Source organism: Monodelphis domestica, chromosome 2 (assembly GCF_027887165.1).
Source record: "Monodelphis domestica isolate mMonDom1 chromosome 2, mMonDom1.pri, whole genome shotgun sequence".
Lineage (NCBI taxonomy): Eukaryota > Metazoa > Chordata > Mammalia > Didelphimorphia > Didelphidae > Monodelphis > Monodelphis domestica.
In genome coordinates, this window is record NC_077228.1 from 64,090,866 (window position 1) to 64,115,194 (window position 24,329).

General features: G+C 35.9%; 2 protein-coding genes across 4 annotated transcripts in view; both read right to left on the minus strand.

Moving 5' to 3' along the window:
• The window catches only part of CCDC181 (coiled-coil domain containing 181), a 48,159-nt gene extending 33,325 nt beyond the window's left edge, over positions 1-14,834 (minus strand). Inside the window, exons 1-4 of one of the 3 annotated variants that reach the window (XM_007480733.3) lie at positions 14,450-14,834; positions 7,138-7,247; positions 4,895-4,974; positions 4,250-4,496 (exon numbers count right to left, since the gene is read on the minus strand). In XM_007480733.3, coding sequence (XP_007480795.1) covers positions 4,250-4,451 — 202 coding nt within the window. In that variant the 5' untranslated portion in view covers positions 4,452-4,496; positions 4,895-4,974; positions 7,138-7,247; positions 14,450-14,834. Of the gene's footprint in view, positions 1-3,949; positions 4,200-4,249; positions 4,497-4,894; positions 4,975-7,137; positions 7,248-14,449 lie in introns of those variants that run through there. The other 2 variants (XM_007480736.3, XM_007480735.2) reach the window with 2 other exon arrangements.
• Positions 14,835-21,786: 6,952 nt separating this feature from the next.
• SLC19A2 (solute carrier family 19 member 2) overlaps positions 21,787-24,329 on the minus strand; it is a 28,639-nt gene continuing 26,096 nt past the window's right edge. The window contains exon 6 of the mRNA XM_001364588.4: positions 21,787-23,598. Within this exon, the coding sequence (XP_001364625.1) occupies positions 23,470-23,598 (129 nt within the window). The 3' untranslated portion in view covers positions 21,787-23,469. The remainder of the gene's footprint in view (positions 23,599-24,329) is intronic.

Genomic DNA, 24,329 nt, shown 5'->3' on the forward strand with positions numbered 1-24,329 from the left:
CTCTCCTTTCTCCAAATTATCATCCACCAGAGTGATTTTCTTACAGCTCTGACTAGCCATCCCTTAGTCATCCAGTGGTTGCTTATTTATGCTAGAATCAATATGATTTCATGATCATCCTTTTAAAATTTATATCTTGTATTAAGTTTCATGATGTCCATAATTATCAGTGCATTCCTATTATAAATAATGTATAAATAAGTAAATATATACATATTGGGAATATGCAAAAAAAATCACACTGATGGTGGAGTATAATTTTAAACGTTTAGAGACCACTCATTTTCCTCTTAAAATACACTACTCTGAACTTTTTAAGCTAATGTTTTCTCCACCTCATTCTCAAATTAGATTTTAAGCTCAATGAAGGGCCACATCTTTTAATTGTTTCTCCCAGTGTCTATGATATTTTGCATACTGTGAGCATCCAACAATATTTGATTGAAATAATGAAATGATAATGTAATGGAACTGAATTAATGTTATAATTAATCAATAATCCAGGATTAATAGAGGTTTTCATGTAGGCATAAATGCCATTAACACTTCATATTGGAAAATATAGCAATAAATTCTATTTTTTAAATACGTGTGTTTGGTATTCAATGTCTTTTAAAAAGTCGGTTCAGCATTCCAGCTGAGTTCTGAAAACAAATTATTTCCTACTTTGATTATTTCTAGTTAGTAAAAGTTCTTTAGGTATGTTATGTGTATTATTTAACTTCAAAATGTTCTCTCTTAATTACTGAAAGGAACATAAATCAGTGTTTACCCTAGTTCCAAGACTAGTTATATAAATCAGAGCAGTAGAGCTTCAAGACTAGCAAAGCCACTGGTGTTTTTGTGGGGTTACTCAGGGTCATATATTTATTTTATTCTTAACTTATTATCCATATTCTTACCCACACAAAAAATAAAAACAAAAGCATGTTTTTAGAATAGTGGAATTTAACAATTACAAAACCACTAAAAGAAATTAATGATGTTTGAATTACACAGAAACAATTGTATCTATTAGCTTCAAATTCCTCTTCCATCAAATCTTTTTTTTTTTTACTAAGCCTGTTAACTGAACAAATTCATTATTTTTCTTCACTTGTTTTTCAACTTCTAGTAGCTACCTAACTGCTAATTAAAAATAAAATACCAAAATTTGATGGAGGGGAAAAGCAAAATCATGAAAGGAAGGAAGGAAGGAAGGAAGGAAGGAAGGAAGGAAGGAAGGAAGGAAGGAAGGAAGGAAGGAAGGAAAGAGGGCAAATCAAAAGCTAAATAATCAAATCCCAAACTGAACAGCTGAATAAAGATGCTAAGCTCTAATGACCTCCTTAAAAAATCTTTTTTGCTACTTAAAAATTGCCTGTTTAGACTCCACATCTATTATTTATTGTTCTTCCATATTAACAGTTTTCTCCCCAAAACATTCTTATTTTTACCCCCAAAGACAAATCAAGTTTTTATAACTTTTATTTGATTAATATAAATGCTATCACTGGTTAATACTGATTTTCTGAAATAACTATAATTTCCTTTTCAGTATTATCACCTCTGACCTTTGCATGTCTTAAAAATTAAAAGAACAACAAAATTCAAATGGAACATCAAGGAGACATAGTTAGATTTAAATAATTTTTAACTTGAAAAATACATAGCAGTATTATTTTGAGATCAGTATTAGTTTCTTTGAGGCTACCCAGAGAAATAATCGGAATTAAAGAGTTTATTTAGCCTTTGTTTTGCTTCAGAGGTAAATTAAAATCAATGAATTCACCTTAAGCAAATTCAATTAAAAAAACCTTTATTAACCACCTGCTATATGATGCATGACACTGAGGATACAAAGACAAAAATAAATCCTATTCTTGTCCTCAACAATTTGCATTCTAGGCTGTTTTTATTTTTTCTCTACCCACACATAAACAGTGTCATTTAATAGAAAGAGTTTTAACATCTGAGGTTAGAGAATCTAGGTTCATATCCAGAATACATCTTATTAGCTATACCACTTTAAGCAAATCATTTGACCTGGGGACCGCATTTGCAAAATAGATAAATTAGACCACACAATCCATAAAATCCTTCCCAGCTCTAAATCTATGATCCAATTAATATTTAAGAAATATTTGGTTGTCTCTCATCTTATACTGAATAATAATGTAGGTAATATTGATGTAGAAATGCATCATAACAGTCCTAAATGTGCAAATAAAGTCCTGTTAAAATTATACCAAATATTCCTTATTTTTAAAGAATCTTTCCAAAGGGAAAACTAGAATACCAAGTTAAAATCCCTACTTGGAATCATAAGTACTTATGTTTTAATATTATTGCAATATGGTAAATTTTAAAACATAAAAGCCAAGTTGAAACAAATTTCCATCCAAGTGCAATTATAAAAGTCCAATTATTTTCAAGCAAATTAAAAAAAAATATCCTTTAGCACCATTCATAGTAAAAACTTAACAAAGATCAGAACACACATCCCTTAAGTCTTATTCAGATGCATCATAGGGCACTCAACTCCCTTTAGTTCTCTTAATCTTCATCCCTAGTGTACAATCCATATGGTATACAATCAGTATGCTTGAGAGGAAACACTTTAGAAAAATTCATTAATAATGGTATTCCTGTCTTATTTTTCTAAGGTGAGTTTAACACATCTGAACCTCATGGAGTTTATCACTGGTAAGCAAAGATATCACACCTTGAACACCCCAACCTTTTCAAGACAGATCTTAATAACAAAAGAAAATTAATTCCCTCCCTATGGATGTCTGCTAAATCCCCTAGTCTCCTGGTAGATAGGAGACTAGAGATCTTTCAGTCTGAGTCTGAATTAACACATCTACACTTATTTCACAAGGTTTTATTTTTGGGATTCTGATTCTTTCATAAGCAACTGAATTCGACCAGGGTCACAAGTCCTTAGATAAAATGCTCTAAGAATTCTTATGGGTCCAGAAAAGTAACTGTGGGAGTATAAACAGAGAAGAAAAACAACTGCTTGATCACATCAGTTGATGGGGATATGATTGGGGATGTAGACTCCAAATGATCACCCTAGTGCTTAATCTCAACAATATGAAAATAGGTCTTGATCAATGACACACGTAAAACCCAGTGGAATTGAGCGTTGGCTATGGCTACGGGAGGGGGGTGGTGGGAGGAGGGGAGGGAAAGAACATATAACCATGGAAAATTTTTCTTTATCAATTAAATAAATTTTTTTTTAAAAAGAATTCTTATGGAATTTCTCAAAGTAAGACCATACATTATCAAGTTGTAAGGTAAAATAAACTGAAGAAAGGAAGAGGAAAAAGAAAGAAGGAAAGAAAGAAGGAAAGAAAGAAAGAAAGAAAGAAAGAAAGAAAGAAAGAAAGAAAGAAAGAAAGAAAGAAAGAAAGAAAGAAAGAAAGAAAGAAAGAAAGAAAGAAAGAAAGAAAGAAAGAAAGAAAGAAGGAAGGAAGGAAGGAAGGAAGGAAGGAAGGAAGGAAGGAAGGAAGGAAGGAAGGAAGGAAGGAAGGAAGGAAGGAAGGAAGTCTTTTTAGGAAAGGGAAAATACCATCTGGTTCATAACATCTGGGCTGTCTATCCAGGGCGATTGTCATGTGTAAAACCCCAAAGCTCATAATTGTACCCATGCCATGACAACTAATGATTTTTACAATCACTCCCTTTGGGGTAAGATCTTTGCTTTTCAGACAGAAGCTGAAGACGAAAAGTTCACATAAACAATACTTTTTTCATGTAAATTCAAATTCTCTCAAATGTCTTTTGGACTAGGGACAAGGATGTCCATTCTAAACCCGGGTAGTCCCTAGTCCCGAGCGCCCAGGACGCCTGTCCCGTGGGGGGCGCTCCCACCCCGCTCCCACTTCGCCCTCTTCAGGTTCCCCTTCTTTTTTACCCATCCCGCCTCCCTTTCTCCTTCCCGTGCGTCCCGTCCTGCCTGTGGAGGTGTCACCGAGATGGAAAGGAACAGGGACGGACGAGGGCGGGACAGGTCCTCTCTTGCTTTTGGCTGGCTTCAGTGAGTGAGGCGAGAAAAGGCAAGGCTGCAGCCGCAGCAGCGGCGGAGGCAAGGGGAGGAGGAGGCGGTGGCTGAAGAAGAAGAGGTGGCAGCGGTGGCTGGGACCGGGCTGCCATGGCAACAGCCGGACCCCGCCTCTTCCATCCGGGGCCTTTCACCTGCACAGACGGGGACGCCCACCCTCACCCCAGCGCAGGCGCGGACCGCAGCGTGCCCTACCCGATCTACCCGAACCCTCCTTCTGAACGGGAAGGAACTTTTCTGACACTGTTTCCATGGTGACCGCCTGAGGAAACACAACAGCGAGCACCGAGTTCGAGGTGGAGGTGGGATTTAAGTGTCGGCCATCCTGTGGGCGTGGCTTTCGATTTCCACTCTTGTTATTGGTCCCACAGGAAGCCGTTCTACAAGTTCTCTTCATGACCTTAGTTTTAGACTTGAAGCTGCACGCAGGTCCGCCTTTTACCTAAGGAAGGGCCAGTTAGGTTTTATCAGCCTGTTTTGGTTCATTTTTTTTTTCTTAATCAAGAATTCCCAATTTAATATTTGAACACTGAGGAGGTGAGAACGGGGCTTCAAATAGGGTAGGACGTGACCTTAATTTCTCTCCAAAATGGGCCTGCCTTTGGAGTGGAAAAGCGAGATCCGCTTAATTTAGATTAAACTTGTTCGGGAATGTCCTCACCCCGTGCAAGTAGAGATACTTGGAAACCACTCCTATTATTAAAAATCACTGGCATCTTAAAATAATTACTTTTCCCGTAGGGAGCTTTAGAAATTTTTAAATTAAACATTCTCCAAATCCTAGGATATAATACAGAAGATAAATTTTAAAAATAATTAGAATTACTCAATTTGGCTGACCAAAATAGTGATTCTCAGTGATTCCGATGCAATCTTCTTTCTTCTGTGGTATATTTGGAAGTGCTTGTTTTAGTTGGTATCTGTTAATGTCATAATAAAAAATGTTATAATATAATACATTGCTCTAATATTAACCAAAATATCAAGGCAGATACAATTTTTTTCCTGATGTATATATTGGAGTTCTTATTTAAGTTGATATATGTTAATGTCAGAATAAAAATAAAATTAGAATACATTGCTCTAAAATTAATGAAAATAAGATAATTGTGGATTTTTTTTCTTCAATGTAAAGGGGAACACTTATTTTACTGTCAATGTCAGTTTTTAAAATTAGAATTAGTACATTGCCCTAAGATTAACTATATTTATCAAGTTGGTACAACTCTTTTCTTGTGTGTGGTGGAGTTGGGGGAGAACAGTTTACTGCTCAATAATGCATAATAGCAAAAAATGATATTTTAAATTGGCCAGGAGAATTTTTCTGAATTACTTTGTGATTCTTCATGGGATCCCAAACCAAAAGCATAAAGCATGTGAAAAGGAAACAAGTTCTCAAAGATTTGTTTTTCAAACAAATGACAAAAAAAGTCAGGAACTGGATTTCACTGGTATAGGGAATTTCCCAGGTGAAGACACTACCAATTGTGGGCAGCACCTTGCCATTTATTTAGGAAGGATGCTTAAAGCAGAGTGATTGTTATGTGCTCATTGTCACACACAAACACTTATTTTAAAAGTGGAAATAGTTTTGAGTCTCCTTAAAATACCAAAGTAAAAAATAATTTTTAAAAATGTATAGACTTCTGAAAGAAAAAAAATATTACAAGTGATGTTTTTGGTCAATTAGAAAGTAGTGATTACAACCTGAAAAAAAAAGTTCATCAGATTGTGTATCAACACTTTTGATTTGAATTGTTTTGATAACTGAATGATTAATAAGGCTGGAATAAATAAGAAATATAATACTGTCCCACTTTGGGAGTAGTCAATGGATAGAATACTTGTCCTTGATTCAGGAAGATCTTAGTTCAAAGCCAGCTTCAGACATTACTAGCTGTTTGACCCTGACCAAATAGTTTAACCTCTATTTACCTCTGGAAGGATCAAATGAGATGATATTTATAAAGTACCTGCCACAAAATAGGTACAATATAAATGCTTATTCCCCCTTTCCTATCCTGCTGTCTTTCTCCATCCTAGGTTGCTCTATATCAGCAACACTGCCAAGAAATTAGAAAAATTTTTTAAAGGATCAACTTATTTAAAATAACTTAAAAAACCCCTCACATTAAAGCCTTTTTATTTTATAGAAAGCCTCTCAAGTCCTCTTTCAGAAACTAACAAGTCTTACTTTACAGTTTACCTAGAATTCTTTGACAATCCTGGTTATCTGGTTCCTGAGCAGATAGCATATTAACAACACAATTAAAAAACGTTAGTTGGCTACTAAAGGCTGGCACTTTTGTTACAAAAAAAAAATTAAATAAAGACAGCTGGCAGTCACTTCCCAAGGATAAAACAGAAGAATGCTAATCATGAACCAGAAAAGTCCCAGACTGTTTAGTCTAAGAGTAAATAGTCCTTTAAGCTCAGTAACCTCTGGGAGCATCAATATTAAATGCTATTAGAAAGCAAAGTACTAGGTTAAAGACACCTTTGACAGTAGTTACCAATATCCCCTTCAGTGCCTACAGTGGAGTTGTGCACACAGTAGGCAACAAATGTTTGTTGGTTGTTTGAATTAATATTCATAATTATTACAAACTCACAGAAAAAGGTTCAGTAACAATAAGCCAATATAATCAACTGAAAAGACAGAATTATGAGATACATTTATATTTCTTTTACCCGAAGATTGATGATAAGAAAGGTTTAAGATTTAAAAGAATGAGTTTTAATCACAAGGAAATTTTGTTTCTCTGGATTACTAAAATAATGCCTCCTAAAAGCAATTGTTATTTATGCTTTTGAATCAATTAAACAAGTCAACAATAAAACATAATAAAGTATCACAGAATCTCTTTCTCATTAAACAACTCTAGTTTCCATAGTTGCGTAACAATCAACTACAGAAATGTATATAGTCAGTTTGTGACAGAATAAAAAGATATTATTTGACACCAAAGAATTATGGTATGTGACATGTCAAAGTTGCTAAATACTTAGTTATTCCTCAAAAATGATGCATATTTTGTTATAGCAAAAAATTCGAGCACTTTTAAAAAGCACAATCTACTTACTTTTTACCTCTGCTTTTTCTCCTTTTATACTTCAGTGGACTTAAGTTCTAATTAGAGGGGTATTCCTTCTCTCCAGAGCATATTCCAATTTTTCTAGGACTTCTCATCCTCTGAAATTAAATCACATCCAATAAGTTGAAGAACTTCCTATGGTTCTTTGAATATTTTGTCGATATTTTAAAAATATCTGTCTTTCTCCTAGTTATAATAAAATTTATGCTATATCTCTTAATGTTTGCAAAAACCATTTAAAATTTAAAAATATTTATGTACATATATAAGCAAATAAGAAAGGAAGCAAATAAATATAAGAAATGTTTTCTCTAAGTTTCTCTGATAAAGATCCTATTTCCTAGATATGAAGGGATTTGGTTCAAATTTATAAGAACAAGAGCCATTCCCCAACTGATAAATGGCCAAAAGGATATGAATAGACGTTTTCAGAATAAATCCAAGCTTTTAATAGTTTAATAGCTTCAGATTACTAATAATTGTTTGTTTTCCAGTTGTTCTGACTTTTCATGATCAGATTTGAGGTTTTCTTGGCAAGGATACTAGAGGAGTTTGCCATTTCTTTCTTTAGCTCGTTTTACAGATGAAGAACTGAGGCAAACAGGGTTAAGTGACTTGTGAGGGTCAGATTTAAACTCAGGAAGATAAGTCTTCTTGACTTCAATCAGACCTGGCACTCTATCCAGTACATTGTATAGCTACCCATTTCTAATAATTTGAGATTACTAACTTGAATTATTAAATTAAAGGAGGTGAGCTTTTCCTTTACATCCATGCCAGAGAGCTTATAAGGAATCTAATACATTAATACACTGTTGGTGGAGTCATTATGGAAGATATTTTGGAACTAAAAACATTATGATCAGGTGGGATTTTTACCAGGAATTCAAGGATGGTTTAATATTAGGAAAACCATCCATATAATTGACCATATCAACAAGCAAACCAATAAAAACTGTATGTGGATGTATGTGTGTATGTATATATATATATGTATAATATATATATCCTTTGGCCCATTGATTCCACTAGTAGGCCTATATCCCAAGGAAACCAAAGAAAGACCCATATGTACAAAAATGTTTATAGCTCTGGAAACTAAAAGGATGCTCATCAGTTGGGGAATGACTAAATAAATTATGATACATGACTGTTATGAAAAACTATCATAATGTAAGAAATGAATATGGAAACAATTTGTGAGAAACCTGAGGAAACTATGAACATCTGATTAGTGATATAAACGGAAAAACAACTTTCCATATATAATAACACTGTAATAACAAACAATTTTAAAAGTTGTAAGAATAGTGTGTGTAATGGGTCATAATAGATATGTAAAGACTGGAGGTCAGGAGAGGTTAGGATTATTCAAGTCAAACTGAAAGCCAACTACATACAAATGATCATGGAACTGTAAGAGCTGACAAGATCACCAAGAGAAATAGTATAGCAGGAGAAGAGGACCCATGACAGAGTCTGGGGAGACCCCCTTGGTTACTGAGTGATTTGGACAAAGGTCCAGCTAAGGAAACAATAAGAGTTTCCAGAGAAAACAGTAATAGGAAAACCTAGAAAGAATTAGAATATGAAGGGGAAGAGTGATTGACATTGTCAAAATTAAGAAGAGTGAAGATTGAGAAAACACCATTAGACTGGTCATTAAATGATCATTAGTAACCAGTTAAACTATGAGGTCAGAAGCCAAATTGCAAAGAATTCAGAGAATGAGAGGAAAGGAAATGGAGACATCTATTATAGACAGTGTTCTCAAAGAATTTAACAACAAAAGGGAGAAGAAACAAAATGATAGCTAGAGGGGATGTACTGATCCAAGCAAGGATTTTTTGAGGATGGGGGAAACATAAGAATGTTTGTAAGTTGTAGGCATTTAAGTAAGCAAAAACAGGGATGAATGCATTTTATACATAACAAAACAAGCAGAACAAGGAAAATGATATATACAATCAATACCAAAATGTTCGAGAACCATAATAAAACAATTGTAACTGAATACTGTGAAATTAAAAATGACCAAGCTATAAGAAAACCCTTCACTTCCTTCTTTGCAGAGGTGGAATACTATGAAAGTGGAATGCTAGATAATATCAGACTTTTTCAATGTTAGCTTTTAAAACTATTTTTTCTCTTTATTCCTTATTATAAGAGAAGAGAGACTTAAATTCTCAAATGTTATTATTGAATCAGAAGGAAGGGGGAGAAAAAAAGATAGACATGGTTCTTGCCTTCACAGAACTTGAAATCTAGCAATGAAAAATGGTTGTAGGCAACTTGATTTTGAAATTTTGGAATGGAACTATATTTATTGTGAAAGACAAGACTATGACATTCTAAATATCTTGAAATACCTTTAAGTTCTGAAATAAAATTCATAAAATTATGCAATTCTTTCCTACTGCTTCTATATCTTTATAGCTAGCTAGAAGCTATGATCATGATTATTTTATGATGAAAATGGCTTAGTAGTTATTAGTTATTAGTAGTTATTACTAATTTCTTATGGCAATAGCTCTATTTACTTTTTATCTGCTATTCCTTGATTCAGTCCCAATTAGAATTTCATCTAGATTTAAATATTCACTCACTCCAGTGGATCTTGGTTCAATGCAAAAGGTGATGACCACTGGCTCTGGGAGCAGAGGCCTAGGACTAGATGCTCAATTTGACACTTACTACCTATGAGACTTTAGGTGAGTCTCTTGGTCTACTAGACCTCAGTCTCTTCATTTGTAAAATGACTACATTGAAATAAATGGCCTCTGAGGTCCCTTTCAACTTTTGTTCTATGATACCATAATCTATGTAGGTATATCAGATATAGCAAAGCTGATTATAACCTATCTATGTCTGTTAAATCCTGTGTGAATCTTCATAAACTCTCATATGTTCGTCATAGGTAGTGCTATCCAATGTGCCCTGGGGCCTTTTTCACATTCACCACTGCAAGGATACCAATACAACAGACAAGTTGTTCATTGGTAATCTCTTGAGTTTACCACATAGCTAGTCTACCTTCTTTTTTGCTTGTATATTTCTTTGAATACAATTTTATACAAATAATAGGTGGCTACCTATTACTGTTGAATAATGTAATGTGGTTTCAAATGACATTTCAGAAGTGTATTGTTAAAACAGTTTCTCCTCACTACTACCATTATCCAGTATCTAAAGTACAAATATTTGAACAAAGGACAATATTTACACAAAATCAAACAAACTCATTTCTATTGTGCAAAGACATTAGAAAAGAAAATTTTTATTTAATTTGATACAGCTAACTGAGATTTCAAATTAAGTAAATACTTAGATCACTTAAGCATAGAGATGAGATAAACAGTCAAGTGCCAGGTACAAAAGAAACATGACCATGCATGGTTTTTTTTTTTTTAATGTTAAAAGCACATACAATCTGTACAGACTAAATGGATGCAGATACTGTACTAAGGCCATGAATTAGAGCCAGCTTTATTTAAATAAGTTTAAATATTTCAAGAATCTGAGTATATCTCCCACCAATGCACATAAGACTCCCTACCTTAATAGATTTTAATCAGTTGCCACGGGCAAAAAAAATCTTGTGACTTTGTGGCTAAGTCATCTGTGCTATAAAACATATGTGATTGGTCCTACTCACTGATCTTTTCCAATAGAATATGTGCAGAGAATGCTGGTTGATCTCCATAGACTTCATAACTTGAGGCAAAGTCAAAGATGGTTGGTGACGGTAGAGAAAGAGTTGCCTACCCAGGAGGCATAAGTCAGAGGCTATGAGAACAAGTTTGATTCCCTTTCTTGAAGATCAGGATCTCTCAGTGCTGAACTCAATGTGAATCCAGAGTAAAAAGTAAATAGAAAGCAGTTTTTAAATGGAGGGCACTAGGACCTGGGCGATTAGGAAAGCCTTCTTGTAGATGTTGATACTTGACCTGTCTTCAAGGAAGCAAGGGGTTTTAAAAGGCAAGAGAGAGAGAGAAAAAAGTACATTCTGGCCTTCGACAACAATCCTAGTAAAAAACCTGGGAAAGAGAGATGGAATGTTGTGTGTAAGGAACAACAAACTAGTTTGGCTGGATTGTAGGCAGGAAGCCATTGGAGCTTATTAAGGGAGTGCATTTAAGGTATTATCACTTTGGCACCTATGTGGAGGACAGAGTAGAGAGGATATTAGAGGGTCTGTGAATTTAAAAAAGGAGGAAAGTGTAAGTTTTTTGCTACAGTTACAGTAAGTCCTTAACCTATCTTTATTTTTCATTTTCTTGGCATGTTTCTCAATTTCTAATCACCTGTTCATCTTTTAAAATATTTTTATTCTACCCCTATATACTTTTAATGGCCACTGTATAAATCTGACATAAATGCCATCACTTAATCAGTTTATCAATTGCAATATGGAGGTAAAATTCAGTATTTTTAAACTAGTTCATCAATAGCAATATGGAGAGAAAATTAATATTTTTAGGAGACATGGGCAGGAGAACATATTTGTAATAGTAGAATCATAAGATCACAGATTTAGCACTAAAAAAAGACTTTAGAAGTCATTTCATCCTCATTTTAAATATGATCAAATTGAGGTCCAGGGAAGTTGTGATTTGTCCAAAGATGTAAAGTAGTAGGTCAGTGGCATAACTGAGATTTAAATTCATTAAATAAATTATTCCAAATTCTATATTCCTTTCACTATGCTGTCCTGCTTCTTGCCAACTGATTGGATATGAGGAATAGGGGATGACAAGATAAGGGGAAGAGTCAAGGGTGATTCCAAGATTATTACCTTGGGTGACTGAAAATATGATGGTGTCTTCAGAAGAAAGAAGGAAGTTTGGAGTCAGGATAGGTTTGGGTAGTAATATCAAAATATAATGGAAAGAGGGCTGAGTTTTCAGTAGATATCAGTCAAGCTAAAGAAGCTAAGACATTACCATTTGCAATTAGATGTCAGTCAAATTCAGGCTCTCTTCGATAAATCACTTAACCTTCTTGTGCCCCAGTTTGCTTGACTGTTAAAAAGGGGTTGGAAAAAATGAATTTGACAAAATAGAGCAATTTATATGTATTAAAAATGCAAGAGGGGAGTAATCAAAAGTTTTATTCAAGTTTCCTGTAATCTGCATTCTTTCTTAAAGTTATTTTTCAGTCATAAATGTATGTACTATACTATTTCTTAGGCAGTACCAAATAGTTTTGAAGGTTGCCACTTTACAATACAGTTCGAGATCCACTATGTACCCTAATCTTTTAGAAATCTTCCTGTACTTGTAATTTTTAGGGCCATATAATTCAAGTAAATGTGATTTCATTTGCACAATTTGTTTGTGTTTCTCAATGGTATGCTACTTTATGTTAATATTTACTAGTTTTTTTTCACATATATTAAGGTCTATTCTCTAACTCCAGGGATATATTAAAATTGTTAAAAGAAACAATGTGGCAGAGTGGTAGAGAGCTAGACAGAGTCAGGATAGACTCGAGTTAAGTTCTACCTCTGAAACCTATTGACTGTAACGAAGTAACTAAATTTGCCCTGTGATTTAAGGCACTTTCTCACTATTAAAGGGAAAATACTAGCTTTCATTGGTATTGGAAGTTTCCCTTATTTGGGAATTTTCTATACCATTGAAACCAAAAGTATAGACCTTAGTCCCCAAGAAATATAGCATGAATACAAAGGGAACAGAATATTACAAATATTTGGACAGTTCTTATACTATAGCCAACACAAAAAAAGTCATTGTTCCTTTCATTTACTTAAATTATTTTGAGACATTAATAAACCTATGCTTTTTAAAAAAAAATAGCCAGTATAGTCAGCATTAATTTTTTTTTTAATGCTAAGGGAGAAGAGCCTAATCCATGGTTCGTTTCATCTAAATTGAAGTATTCCTTGGCTTTTAATGGTGAGGGAAGGGGGAATCAGATTCCAATATTCTCTCTAGATGGCAAACTAATCAGAGAAAACTTAACTCAAATCAAAGATTCTTCTTTGAATATACTTAGCAAATTTCCAAAGATTATTAAGACCACTTTTTCAATCTCTGACCATTTCTGGTTCCCTCAACTTTGGACCACAAAATTGAAAGAAGTTAAAATGTATTTTAGTGGACATTTAATTTAAAATAAAAAGGTATTAAAAAGTAATTTAAAAGTAGTACTCATGAACAAAACCTATAAGTCAAAAGGTAAAAAATAAAGTTTATAATTATGTGAGTGACAAGATTGCATGGAATACAGTGACCAGATGTTCTAATTTTACTACTAATTAATAGTAAGATTTAAAAGTATTATTATTTTAAAACTGAAGTCATTTCACCATGATCATTCTTTTCTCACAAATCCAGACTTTCCTGTGTGCCTGAGACCTGTTAAGAGTTAATTCCTTCATATTTGATGATACTTATAATAATAGCAAACTTTTACATGGTGCTTACTCTATGTCAGGTGCTATTTATGCTAAATGCTTTAAAATGATCTTATTTGATCCTCACAATTGATTCAAAGCAGATGTTATTATCCCCATTTCACAGATGAGGAGGAAACTGAAATAGAGGCTAAATGACTTTCCCATCACAGAGCTAGTAAGTGTCTAAGGCTAGATTAAATTCAGATCTTCCTAACTCTAGGTGCAGTTCTCTATCTACTGCTCTACCCTTTTAAACGAAAGTTATATAGTACATGAATTTACCTGCATTTCATTTTTAAAATTACATTTCTCCTGTATTTAAGGGCATGTTAAACTCTATCTTAACTGGGTTTGAATCCATAAAGCTTTTCATGAATGTATTAAACTGAGATTCATGCCCATACTCGAGACTAAGCAAAGGTATTATTTTCATACAAACATATATATTACTAGTGGAATTTGTTAGTTTAAGAGTCCACTTATTTAATTATGTTAGCCATAAGCTGGTAACTTTTTTATTGTCTCCTCTGAATTCTATAACCTTTTAGAGAGAGTAATCTTATGAAAATTTAATTACTTCATAAGTGATTCCATTAGATTATAAACTCCTTGAGGTCCGGGGCTGTCTTTTTGCCACTTTTTGGATCCCCAGTGTTTAGTCCAGTGCCTAACACATGGTAGGGGTTTAATAAGTGTTGATTGATTGATTAATTGATTTATACAATTTAAACGAAGCACTCTATTTAGCATAACTACATTCTATGGATCCTCTCTCCATTTGTCTCAAATCAGACTTCCCTTCACACATTTTCCACAAATGCTTGAGAAGGCTTAGCTATTTTTCTCTTCAGAAAACTCCCTTCAGAAGATTGTACTTACAATCTTTTGATCCCAAATGCTGATCTGTTTCCCAAGGCTGATGAATTCCAAGTTGTCTCTTCTCCATGAACCGGTGAAGAATCAGCCTACTGATCTCTCACTACCTTTGAGGAAATACTTCCTATTATTTTTGAAAATATCTTTCACACTTGCTAATGTATCCTGAGCTGCATACTGGGTCATAATTTCAACTCCTTTGAATGTTGGAAACTCTATAGTATTTTAAGATCTTCATTATAAAAAAAAAATTACTCCAAGGATCACAAGAGTTATGCTGAGGTCTTCCTGAGTTTTTCAAGAGACTTAGATAATAAAAATAAATCCATTTCACAATAATCAAATCTATTCCAAGAAAGCTTCCACAGACAAGATATAACTGCCACATCTTCCATCACTGACTGACCTAAGTTAATAGATGCAACAACATCCTGTAGAACCAGGCAACCACAGTCCTGCTATGACATCAGATAGTTCCGTGACCTTGTGATTCAACCTGAACATGGACACTATTGGAATCCCAACACTTTCTTGATCTAGGGTGTTAGATTCCTTTTTAAAAAATTAATTCACTGGTTTTTTAATAAGTATTTGCTATCTCTCCATTTCATTGTCCTCAATTGAACAATAAAAAGAATAATAAAGCTATCAGAACAAACGTTTAGTTCAGCAAAACAAATTCCCACATTACATTGCCCATATCCAAAAAATGTATAACTCATTCTCTCTTTTAAGTCTTTCACCTCTCTAGTAAGAAGTGGGTGCCATGTTTCATATTTTTTCCTTTGGACTCATGATGTATTTTTACATTGATGAAAGTTCTAAAGTATTCCAAAGTAATGTTTCTTTTTGATATTTCTTTTCATTATATACATTTTACTGGTTCTGCTATATTGTATCATTTCATAAGTCTTCCTAGTTTCCTCTCAAACCTGTGAATTTTATTCTTATGGCACAATAATATTCCATTCTAGATATGTCATGATTTGTTTAGCTATTCCCTAATAGGTGAGCACTCTCTTATTTTATAGTTTTTAGTTATTGTGATCATTTTGTATATATACATATATATATATATAAGTATTTTTGTACATAAGAGCCTTTTTCTTCTTTCTTTAATCACTCTAGATGAAGGTTCCAGTAATTTTTTAACCCCAACCATAGGAATTATAGCCTCCTCCTCTATGTTACACCAATATCATCCCTTTTTCAACTGGTTCACACAGAGGGATATGCAAAAGAATATGTAGGTTTATAACTTCTTCCCTACCCTATGATCACTGGAATGAATGCATACTATCTTTTAAGTTGTTTTTTAAAATAGCAACTATACAATATCCTACAAAGGGCAAAATAGCAAAAGAAGAATACTTATTTTATTTATTAATAGCATTTATCCACAAGTGTCCCTGCCCCTCTCCACCCTCCTCACATCACAGAAGGCATTGTCTGGGAGACAGACATGTTCATTCAAATGATATATTTTATGTTTCCACCTTTCAGTTCATTCTCTGGAGGGTAACATTCACAATTTGTTCATCCAGTATTAATTCTGTACCTGTGCATAATGTTCTTTTGGTTCTATACTTTTCTCTGTTCATTATCCTTGTTTATCATTTTTTATTGTGCAGTAAAAGTCCATCACAAACAAACATGTACCACAATTTGTTTAGCCATTTTCCAATGGATGGACATCTCCTCAATTTCCAGTTCTTTGCCACCACAAAGAGAGATTCTATAAATGTTTTGGAATATACAAGTTATTTTCTTTCTCCTTGGGACACAGACCAGAAATGGTATTGTTGGGGCCAAAGGAATATATAGTTTCATAACCCTCTGGATCTAATTACAAATTGCCCTCCAAAATGGTTAGATCAACTCACAGTCCTACCAATAGTGTAATTAGTATCCCCAAGAGAAAAAATTTAAATCACAATCTTAAAAACTGGCAGGATTGATACCTCTGGCCTTGAATTTAAAACAAAAAAGTAAATGTAAACTAGATTTTAGCCTTTTCTTTCCTTATTCACTAATTTATTTTTGTTGCTAAATTAGTCTGGCCTTAGTCCTGCCTGGGTTGTATGATACATCAAGTTCCTTGCCTTTTATTGGAAATATGTTTGCATTACCAAAGATATTGAGAGGTAAGGTAGAATACTGAAAGGTATGCTGGTCTTGGTATCAGAAAGGACTTGAGTTTGAATTCTTCTTTTAATACTTAATAGTTGTGTGGCCTTGAGCAAGTCTTCCATACTCAATTCTTTTTATAAAATGGGTATAATAACAACTTGAACTTACCTCACTGGATTGATCTGAGAAAATCAGATGAGATAATGTTTGTGATAAAATAATTTTTAAACCATAAAATGATAAGTCCTCTGATGCTGAGCTTTTCATTCCCTTTAGGAATGTGTTTCCTAGTTTGTTTGTTTTTTTCTCAGGGTGTCGGGGCTGATGTTTGAAGAAATCTCTTCTATATCTGATCCAAGTATACCAGCCTCCTGGTAACTTGGGTTAGGAGTTAGAAAACCACCACTGTGCCATCTTAACCACCACCTCTCCTCATACCTTGAGAGTTGAAAATGGAAAAAGTTTTACTGTGTGTTCTGGGCAGAACACGGGCTATGAATTAAGGTTGGGAGGAAACCCAATCTTATCCCATGAACCCCTGTCCCAATGCCAATTGAACCAAATGGATCACTTAACAAACATTTACTTCTTTAAATTTCATTGATGTTTTAATACTGCCTTCATTTCCAAACATATTGCCCCTTCTCCAAGAGGCCATCCCATATAACAAAGAATAAAAAAAGAGAAAAAAAATTAGCAAACTAACCCAATTTCAAATATGTAGCTTCTACATCCTTAAGTCTTTCCTGCCCCTTCAAATTTTGCAGTGAATGGAGGGAGATACAGTCTCGTCTCTTCTCTAGGGCCAAGTTGAGTCATTATAATTTCACAGCATTCAGTTTCAATTTTTTTGTTGTTCTTTTTTCCACTCACATAATTGTGGTCATTGTATGCAGTTTTCATGTTTCTGCTTCACTTTACCTCAGCACATATGTCTTCCTATGCTTCTTTGGAAGCTTCATTTTTTTTATAGTACAGACACATACCCTAAGAATATCAAAAGCAACACTACTATATTTCATTATATTCATGTACTATCACTTATCTAGCCACTCTCCAATCAGTAGATATCAGTGAGTGTTGATTGTTTATTACTTTGTTACTACAAAAAGTGTTGCTATAAATATTTTGAAGATGTCACATGGCACCATGGTTAGGACATAACCTATGGAGAAGTGGAACAGGGTTTGAATCTTATGTCTGTCACTTACTAGCCTGTTTGAGCATGGGCAAATCATTTTATCTCTATTAGCCTGACTTTCTTCATCTGTTAAATGTAGCCCCTTCTAGTTGAAAATCTACAAGCCTATATATATAGGGGACCTTTCTTTTTGTCTTTGATCTCATTCCTACTGTCATTTGTCTCCACCAAAAGGGTATGGATGGCTGGACCAATTCGTTTCTTCACCAAGGGTGTATTATTAACTAATATATCTATCTTTCTGTAATCTCTCCAACACTGATTAGTCTCAACTTTTAGCTTCTTTGAAAAATTTCTGGGTAAAAAATGAAACCTTTGATTTGCATTTCTTTTAGAATTAGAGATTTGTATCCATCTCTCATAATAGTTAATAGTTTGCAGTTTTTTGTGTGTGTGTGTGTTGAAAACTCAGCAAGCATGAAAGTGTCCACTATGTGCCAGGTACTATATTAAGCACTAAAATCAAAAAAGTTATCTTGGGTATGATTTCTCCAGCTCACATATACTTCAGTTTATCATAGTGTACCTTTATGTGATATAATCAGATCTGTTTGCTGATATATTTCCATAAATAAGACTGTTAACTTCATTATCCCATACTTTATCTAAGTGCTTTGGATGTTGTGAACTGAAGTGCATTTGAGATATGAGTTCCTCCCAATGACCTTCTAGACACTAGCCACACTTCTATTCACATAATTAGTGTCATTATTTTTATCTTCTGATTCCTGAGAGTAAAAATCAATCCATGGACAGTGGGAGTTCTCATGCTAACATCAGAAAACATGGAGTAGATCCAATGGCATCATTCCTGAAGGAATGAAGAGACTACATTCCAGTGCTCCTTCTGTCTTGGCTGGTGAGACCCTCAATCTACTTAATGAGTATATCCTGGCCAGTGTTCAGGTTCAGAATCCTTCAGCTTGGGCAGTTAAGGAGTGGTCCTGTAAACTCTTCATTCCTGTTAGGTTGATTATCTTCCTAAGTTCAAGTTGAAAATCTCTTCCCTGCTGAGTATTCATCCTTTTTAGGAAACAACATGCAGAGAAATGCCTTTTTTATCAAAGTTTGGCAGCAGTGGGTACTGCCTTTGCTTAGGTTATGTAGCTTTGTGCAAAGTGACTAAAATGGCTGCTTACCTTCAAGACACTATTTGCCTCTCCAAGAATCTCTTCTATATAATGTGGTCAGCAAGTCAACTAGCCTTGGCTTGAAGGCTTTCAGTGAGAGGGAATCCACTAGCTGTCCAAGTAGCCTATTTTGGACAGTTCTATTCTTTGCCAAGATTTTCCTTATATCACCTCTAAACCTGCCTCTTTGCAACTTCTATCTATTTTTTTGTTTGGATTTTTTAAAGCTCTAGTTTACTTTTTAAGTTAATTTTCCCCAATGAACAAAATGGATTTTCTCTCTCATCCCACAATCCCTAATCATTGGGAAAAAAAATAAAATAAAATCCTTGTGACAAATATGCATAATTAAGCAAAGCAAATTCCTGCATTGGATTTTTTTTTAGTTTTGTCAGGAGGTGGGTTGGTCATCACATTCATCAGAGTTCTTAAGTCTCTAAGTTGTTTGATTTCAGTTTTGTTAAGTTAAATGTTCTCCTGGTTCTGTTCACTCTACTCCGATTCAGCTCATACAGGTGTTCCACGATTTCATTAAAATAGCTTTTGTCAATTCTTGAACATCAGAATTCCAAGTAGGTGACAATAGTACATAGATTACTGGTCCTGAGTCAGGAGGATGACTTCAAACTGGTCTCAGACATATCTCAGGTATGTGATATCCTATGCAAGCCTGGGAACTTTTCTCTAAATGTAAAATGGGGATGACAGTACCTACCTCACAGGCCTGCTGTGAAGACCAAATGAGATATTTGTAAAGGGCTTAACCCAAGGCCTAAATATAGAGAGCACTTAATAAATGTTTGTTTCCTTCCTTTCATTACATTCATATATCATAATTTGTTCAGTCAACTCCCAATTAATGGGTACTCCCTTAGTTTTCAGTTTTTTGCTACTACAAAAAGAGCTACTATATTTTTGTACACATGAGTTCTTCTCCTTCCTTGAACTCTTTGGGATGTAGGCCTTGCATTGGTATCATTTGGGGAATGGCTTTTAATTTCTATCCATTTCAATTAAAATAGCACTCCATTTTAGAAAGATGCTATTAAACCTTTCACTGCATCTTTAGCCTGGAAATGAAATATATCCAAGTAAAAAGACAACTACTACAAATATAGACTTGTGAAAACATTTAGGCTGTGGGATCATTGAGAGCTAGGAAAGAACTCAAAGGCCAGTGAAATTTTTTTTTTTAATTTTGCAGATGAGAAAAGTGAGGCACACAGAAAAGTGAAATGATTTGCCTAAGGATCACTCAGTTAATACATGCCTCAGGTGGATGAGTCTTCTTGGCTCTAATGCCAGTGCCCTATCCAGTATTCTATGCTGTTCTACTAATATGTATAGGGAAAATGTCATATGCAGTGTCAGTGGATAGAGTCCTACAAGATTATAATCTGTTAAAGAATTATTTTGTAGTTGTGTTCTTCTCTTAATCCATCAAGCCACGGTAACATGGAGGTTTCCCTGGATACTCAAAAACTATGGTAGCAAAGTATCAGGCCACCTACAGGGAGAGCCAGTAAATCAGCTGTCGGACCAGTCTAGTCATATTTGGAGGAGGTCATGGAAGGCAAGAAGGGTAGTTACAATACTATACTGGAGATTGGTGATCTGAAGTGTGGGTATGGCTATGAGGATAAATGCGTGAATCCTTTAAAAGTGACTTAAAATTTAAAACAACAATAACATAAAACAGTGCCAGTGGTTCCTTAGCGTGTTTGTTAGGATAATCATTTGCTATTATTTTCAGTGACTATTGGTCACATTTCTCTTTAGAGGTCCATTTTTTTTACATATATGCCAGAGATTCAGAATTTATTATATAGGAAAAATCTCAGCCCTAAGACAAAGGGTTCCCCCCCAACCCTGTTGATTTCTCTTTGGGCACAAGTCAAGAACAAAATTTAGCCCACTAATCTTCATCTGATTTTTTTGAACCAATAAAAAAAATGTTTCAGTTCCCTTCATTGCCCCCTCAAAAACTCTTAAGAGTGGGTTTTAGTTCTTATGTCTGAAGGAAAAAAAAAACCCTCAGATACCTTAGGGAACAAGCTGGGTAATAAAAGAGCTCTCACCAAAGTTCAATCAACATATAACACCTGTTTTGGGGGCCATTTGGAATAAAGCATCCATTGGACTAGAGTTCTTTTATTTTAATTTATGTCTTATATGAAAGAATCTTCCTAAAAATGATGGGTATTTTTGCTATAGTCCTGGCAGGTGAATAAATGGAGATCATCCCCCACCCAAAGCATTTATCTTTCAGCACTTATAGTGGCACCAGGATAAGCTATGTAATTAAAGACAAAGGAATAAATGGTCTGGCTTGGAGAGCTTACAATCTAAACAAGGAGAATGGGAGGGGTGGGGAAGGGAAACAAAGATAAAAAAAAACCACATGACTAGTAGACAAAAGAATAATTGTTCAGATCAAATTTTAAATGAATTTTTGGTGTGATGGTAAATCATTGAAAGTATTTAATGAATTAGGTTTTAGAAGGGAAAAAGTACTAACTTGAGCCCAGGAAATTGAAGCCTTGTCCAGATCTTGGGTTATAACTTCAATAATGTTTACGAACAGGTAATAATAGTGGTTATTTTTTAAAATGTATGGGAGAAAGAAATAATTGTAGTAGACCCAAAACACATCTGGAAAAGACTAAATGGTGCAATGAAAAGCTTGATCAAATTAGAAAAAAGTTAGTGAGACACAGTGGAAAATATAGAAATTGATAGAAAAATTAAGTTAGTAAAATTGGGAGAGAATAAGGACAGTATTGAATCTGAAACTGGAGACAATAGAGTGAAAGAAATCATTACAAAGTGAATTTCCATATTAGATTTTAAAACATTTTTAAACCAAAAAAGGAAAAAGATACTATAAAATATTTATTTGATAAAAATAATTTTATAATCTATATAGAATTGAATAAAATATACAACAGATAATTTCCACTTGTTTGCAAAACTGTATACAGTAAGGACATCTGTGCAAATTGGATTCTTCTAAAAACTCATTGCACAACGAAAAGTTTATGTTGTCTACTTGACATTCCGAGAACAGGGAAATAATGCTTTGGTAGCCAGATACTTTATGTTATCATCTAGTTCATCGTTTAAAAAAATAACCTAAAACACCCCTGTGACAACAAACTGTGACTTGTTTTAGAATGAACAATCCCTGTGAGAGAGCAGTGTAAGAAATCCCCAAATCCAGTAGTCAGTAGTTATAACTTCCAAGCAATAATTTCCCCCCTTTCTCCCTTTGCTTGTTCCTGCCCAACCTCTTCATCTTCAAGGAAGGTGTAAGGAATAACAGATGGAAAGCTGTCAGTTATCATCCCCTTCCTCTCCACATCACTGACTTGGTTTAGTTATAACCTTCTAAATTAAAAAAAAAAAGTTCAGGTAAGAGCAGCTACCCAGAAGTAGCCATATAAGGCAACAACACCATTTCGGCTTGCTTGGCTTCTCAGTGACATAAATACAGGTAAGTTTCACACACACTGGCAGCCACATAGGAGACATTTCAAGATCAAATGGAAAGATTTTTTTCCTTCATGTAACTGGGAAATAGAAACACTATCAAATTCTAATCTCCATCCAGTCTTTAAGACAATCCGCTTCTGAACAGAAAGGCATTCTTCAGGTAAGGAACCTAACAGTCAACTCCATCTCAGTCCGGTCAGGGTTCCTTTTGTGCAAAAATAACAAAACCAAACCACCGCCTGGGAGCGGTCTGTGTGCCCATCTCACCTCGGATGAGGGGGAGACAGCCAGGAGACAGCGAGGGGAGGTGTCCCCTGTACTGTACTGAGGGGCTGCAAACTAAGTTCCACCATACAGTCAAAGTCCTTCATATGGAAGAATTCTGTCAGGAAGGTTTCCTAGACAAGGTCTCCTTCACTTGGCAACAGGCCTCCCGCTCACCACTCTTGTAGCTGAGAGAGCTTCTCTGAGAAGCGTAAGGAGTAGAGCAGAATGTCCTGATGCCAAGACACCCATGGGAGAGAACACTTACTCGGGCTGAAAACAATAATTTAAAATAAATACATGATGTGGACATTGGGGAACCGAACCACAGCAAATAGTGCTCACTGGAGACGGGAACAGCCATTTGTACAAACAAAGATGTGATGACAGCAGAGGGGAAATGAAGCTGTGCTCCCCTGCGGAACAGGGAGAAGCACTGCCGGCACCTCTATCTGTCCGAAGAGCTTGAGCCCCTGGGCCCGGGCCCATCACAGGCCAGAGGTGGGCCGGGCCTTTGAACCCTGCGCTTTGCCTTCTGATCCCCTGCAGAAGGCCCTCACCTAGGCCCACCTTTCCCTTGATCCCGGACTTCACATTAGCAAGTGGACGTTTAAAGAGGGCGAGAAAGTCGCCCTTAAATTCTCTTACATAAATAATCTAGAAAACAAGCCCAGCTTCTAGGATCGACTGTAACACAGATGCCAGGCGGCTGCTCGGGGCGGCGAGCTCGGCGCACCCTCAAACACTGTTATACACTCCAGTCCGGCCCCCCTGCGTGGGGAAAGCGGCGCTGGGGCTCTCGCGGGTCACGCGCTGGTCCCTGGGGAGTTGGACTCTGGCTCCTGCCGCCTTCTGTATTTCTTCATAACACTGACTGCGCCGTTAATGAGGAAAATTATGGCTATGAGTGCAAAGTAGCCGGAGTAGATCAGGAACTAGAGGAAAGAAAAGAAGCCTGTGAGAACTGAAAAGCCGGGCCAGCGGCCAGCCTTTGGCTCGGAGCCAATAGGAGCATCACCCTCGGAACAAGAGCGCAGCCGGGTGGGGGAGGCCTGTCCAGCAGGGGGCAGCAGAGCGTAAGACATGATCTGGGCTTCCCGGCTCACACTCAAAGGGAATCTGGGGGCGGGTGGGAGGTCGCCCAGGGGTGCAGCCAGACCCCGGAGGATAGTGTCTGCGGTTCCCAGCTTCCTCAGCCAACCAGGAGGAGCCTGAGCCAGCGCTTCGGGCCTTTTATCTCTGGCCCTCTGAATGTGTAACACTAAGCTCTGGGGGGGACGACTTGAGGGGGGAGGACGGGATCAGGGGGCGGGGCCTGGGGGCGGGGCACAGGCCTCAATCAGCAGAACTTTGCAGGCTCACGAGATCGTTCTTTGTAAGCGGAGTAGTTGAGCTAGATGGTCTCCACATAACTGGAGGAGAAAGCCGAGTCCGAAGGCCTGCTCACAGGCACCAGCCCTCCGGCTTAGGCTGGCCCCGGGGGCAAGGCCTCGCTGTGTGCTGCCCACACTTGTTCCCTCTCCGTCCCCCAACCTGCCCTCCCTGGAGGAGCCCAGAGTTGGAAAATTCCCATCTTCCAAGACCGAAGCTTGGAAACAGATCCATCCCAAGGCGGGAAATACCCCGCAGGAGGTTCTCCTTTCTTGTGGGCAATTTTGATTTGAAA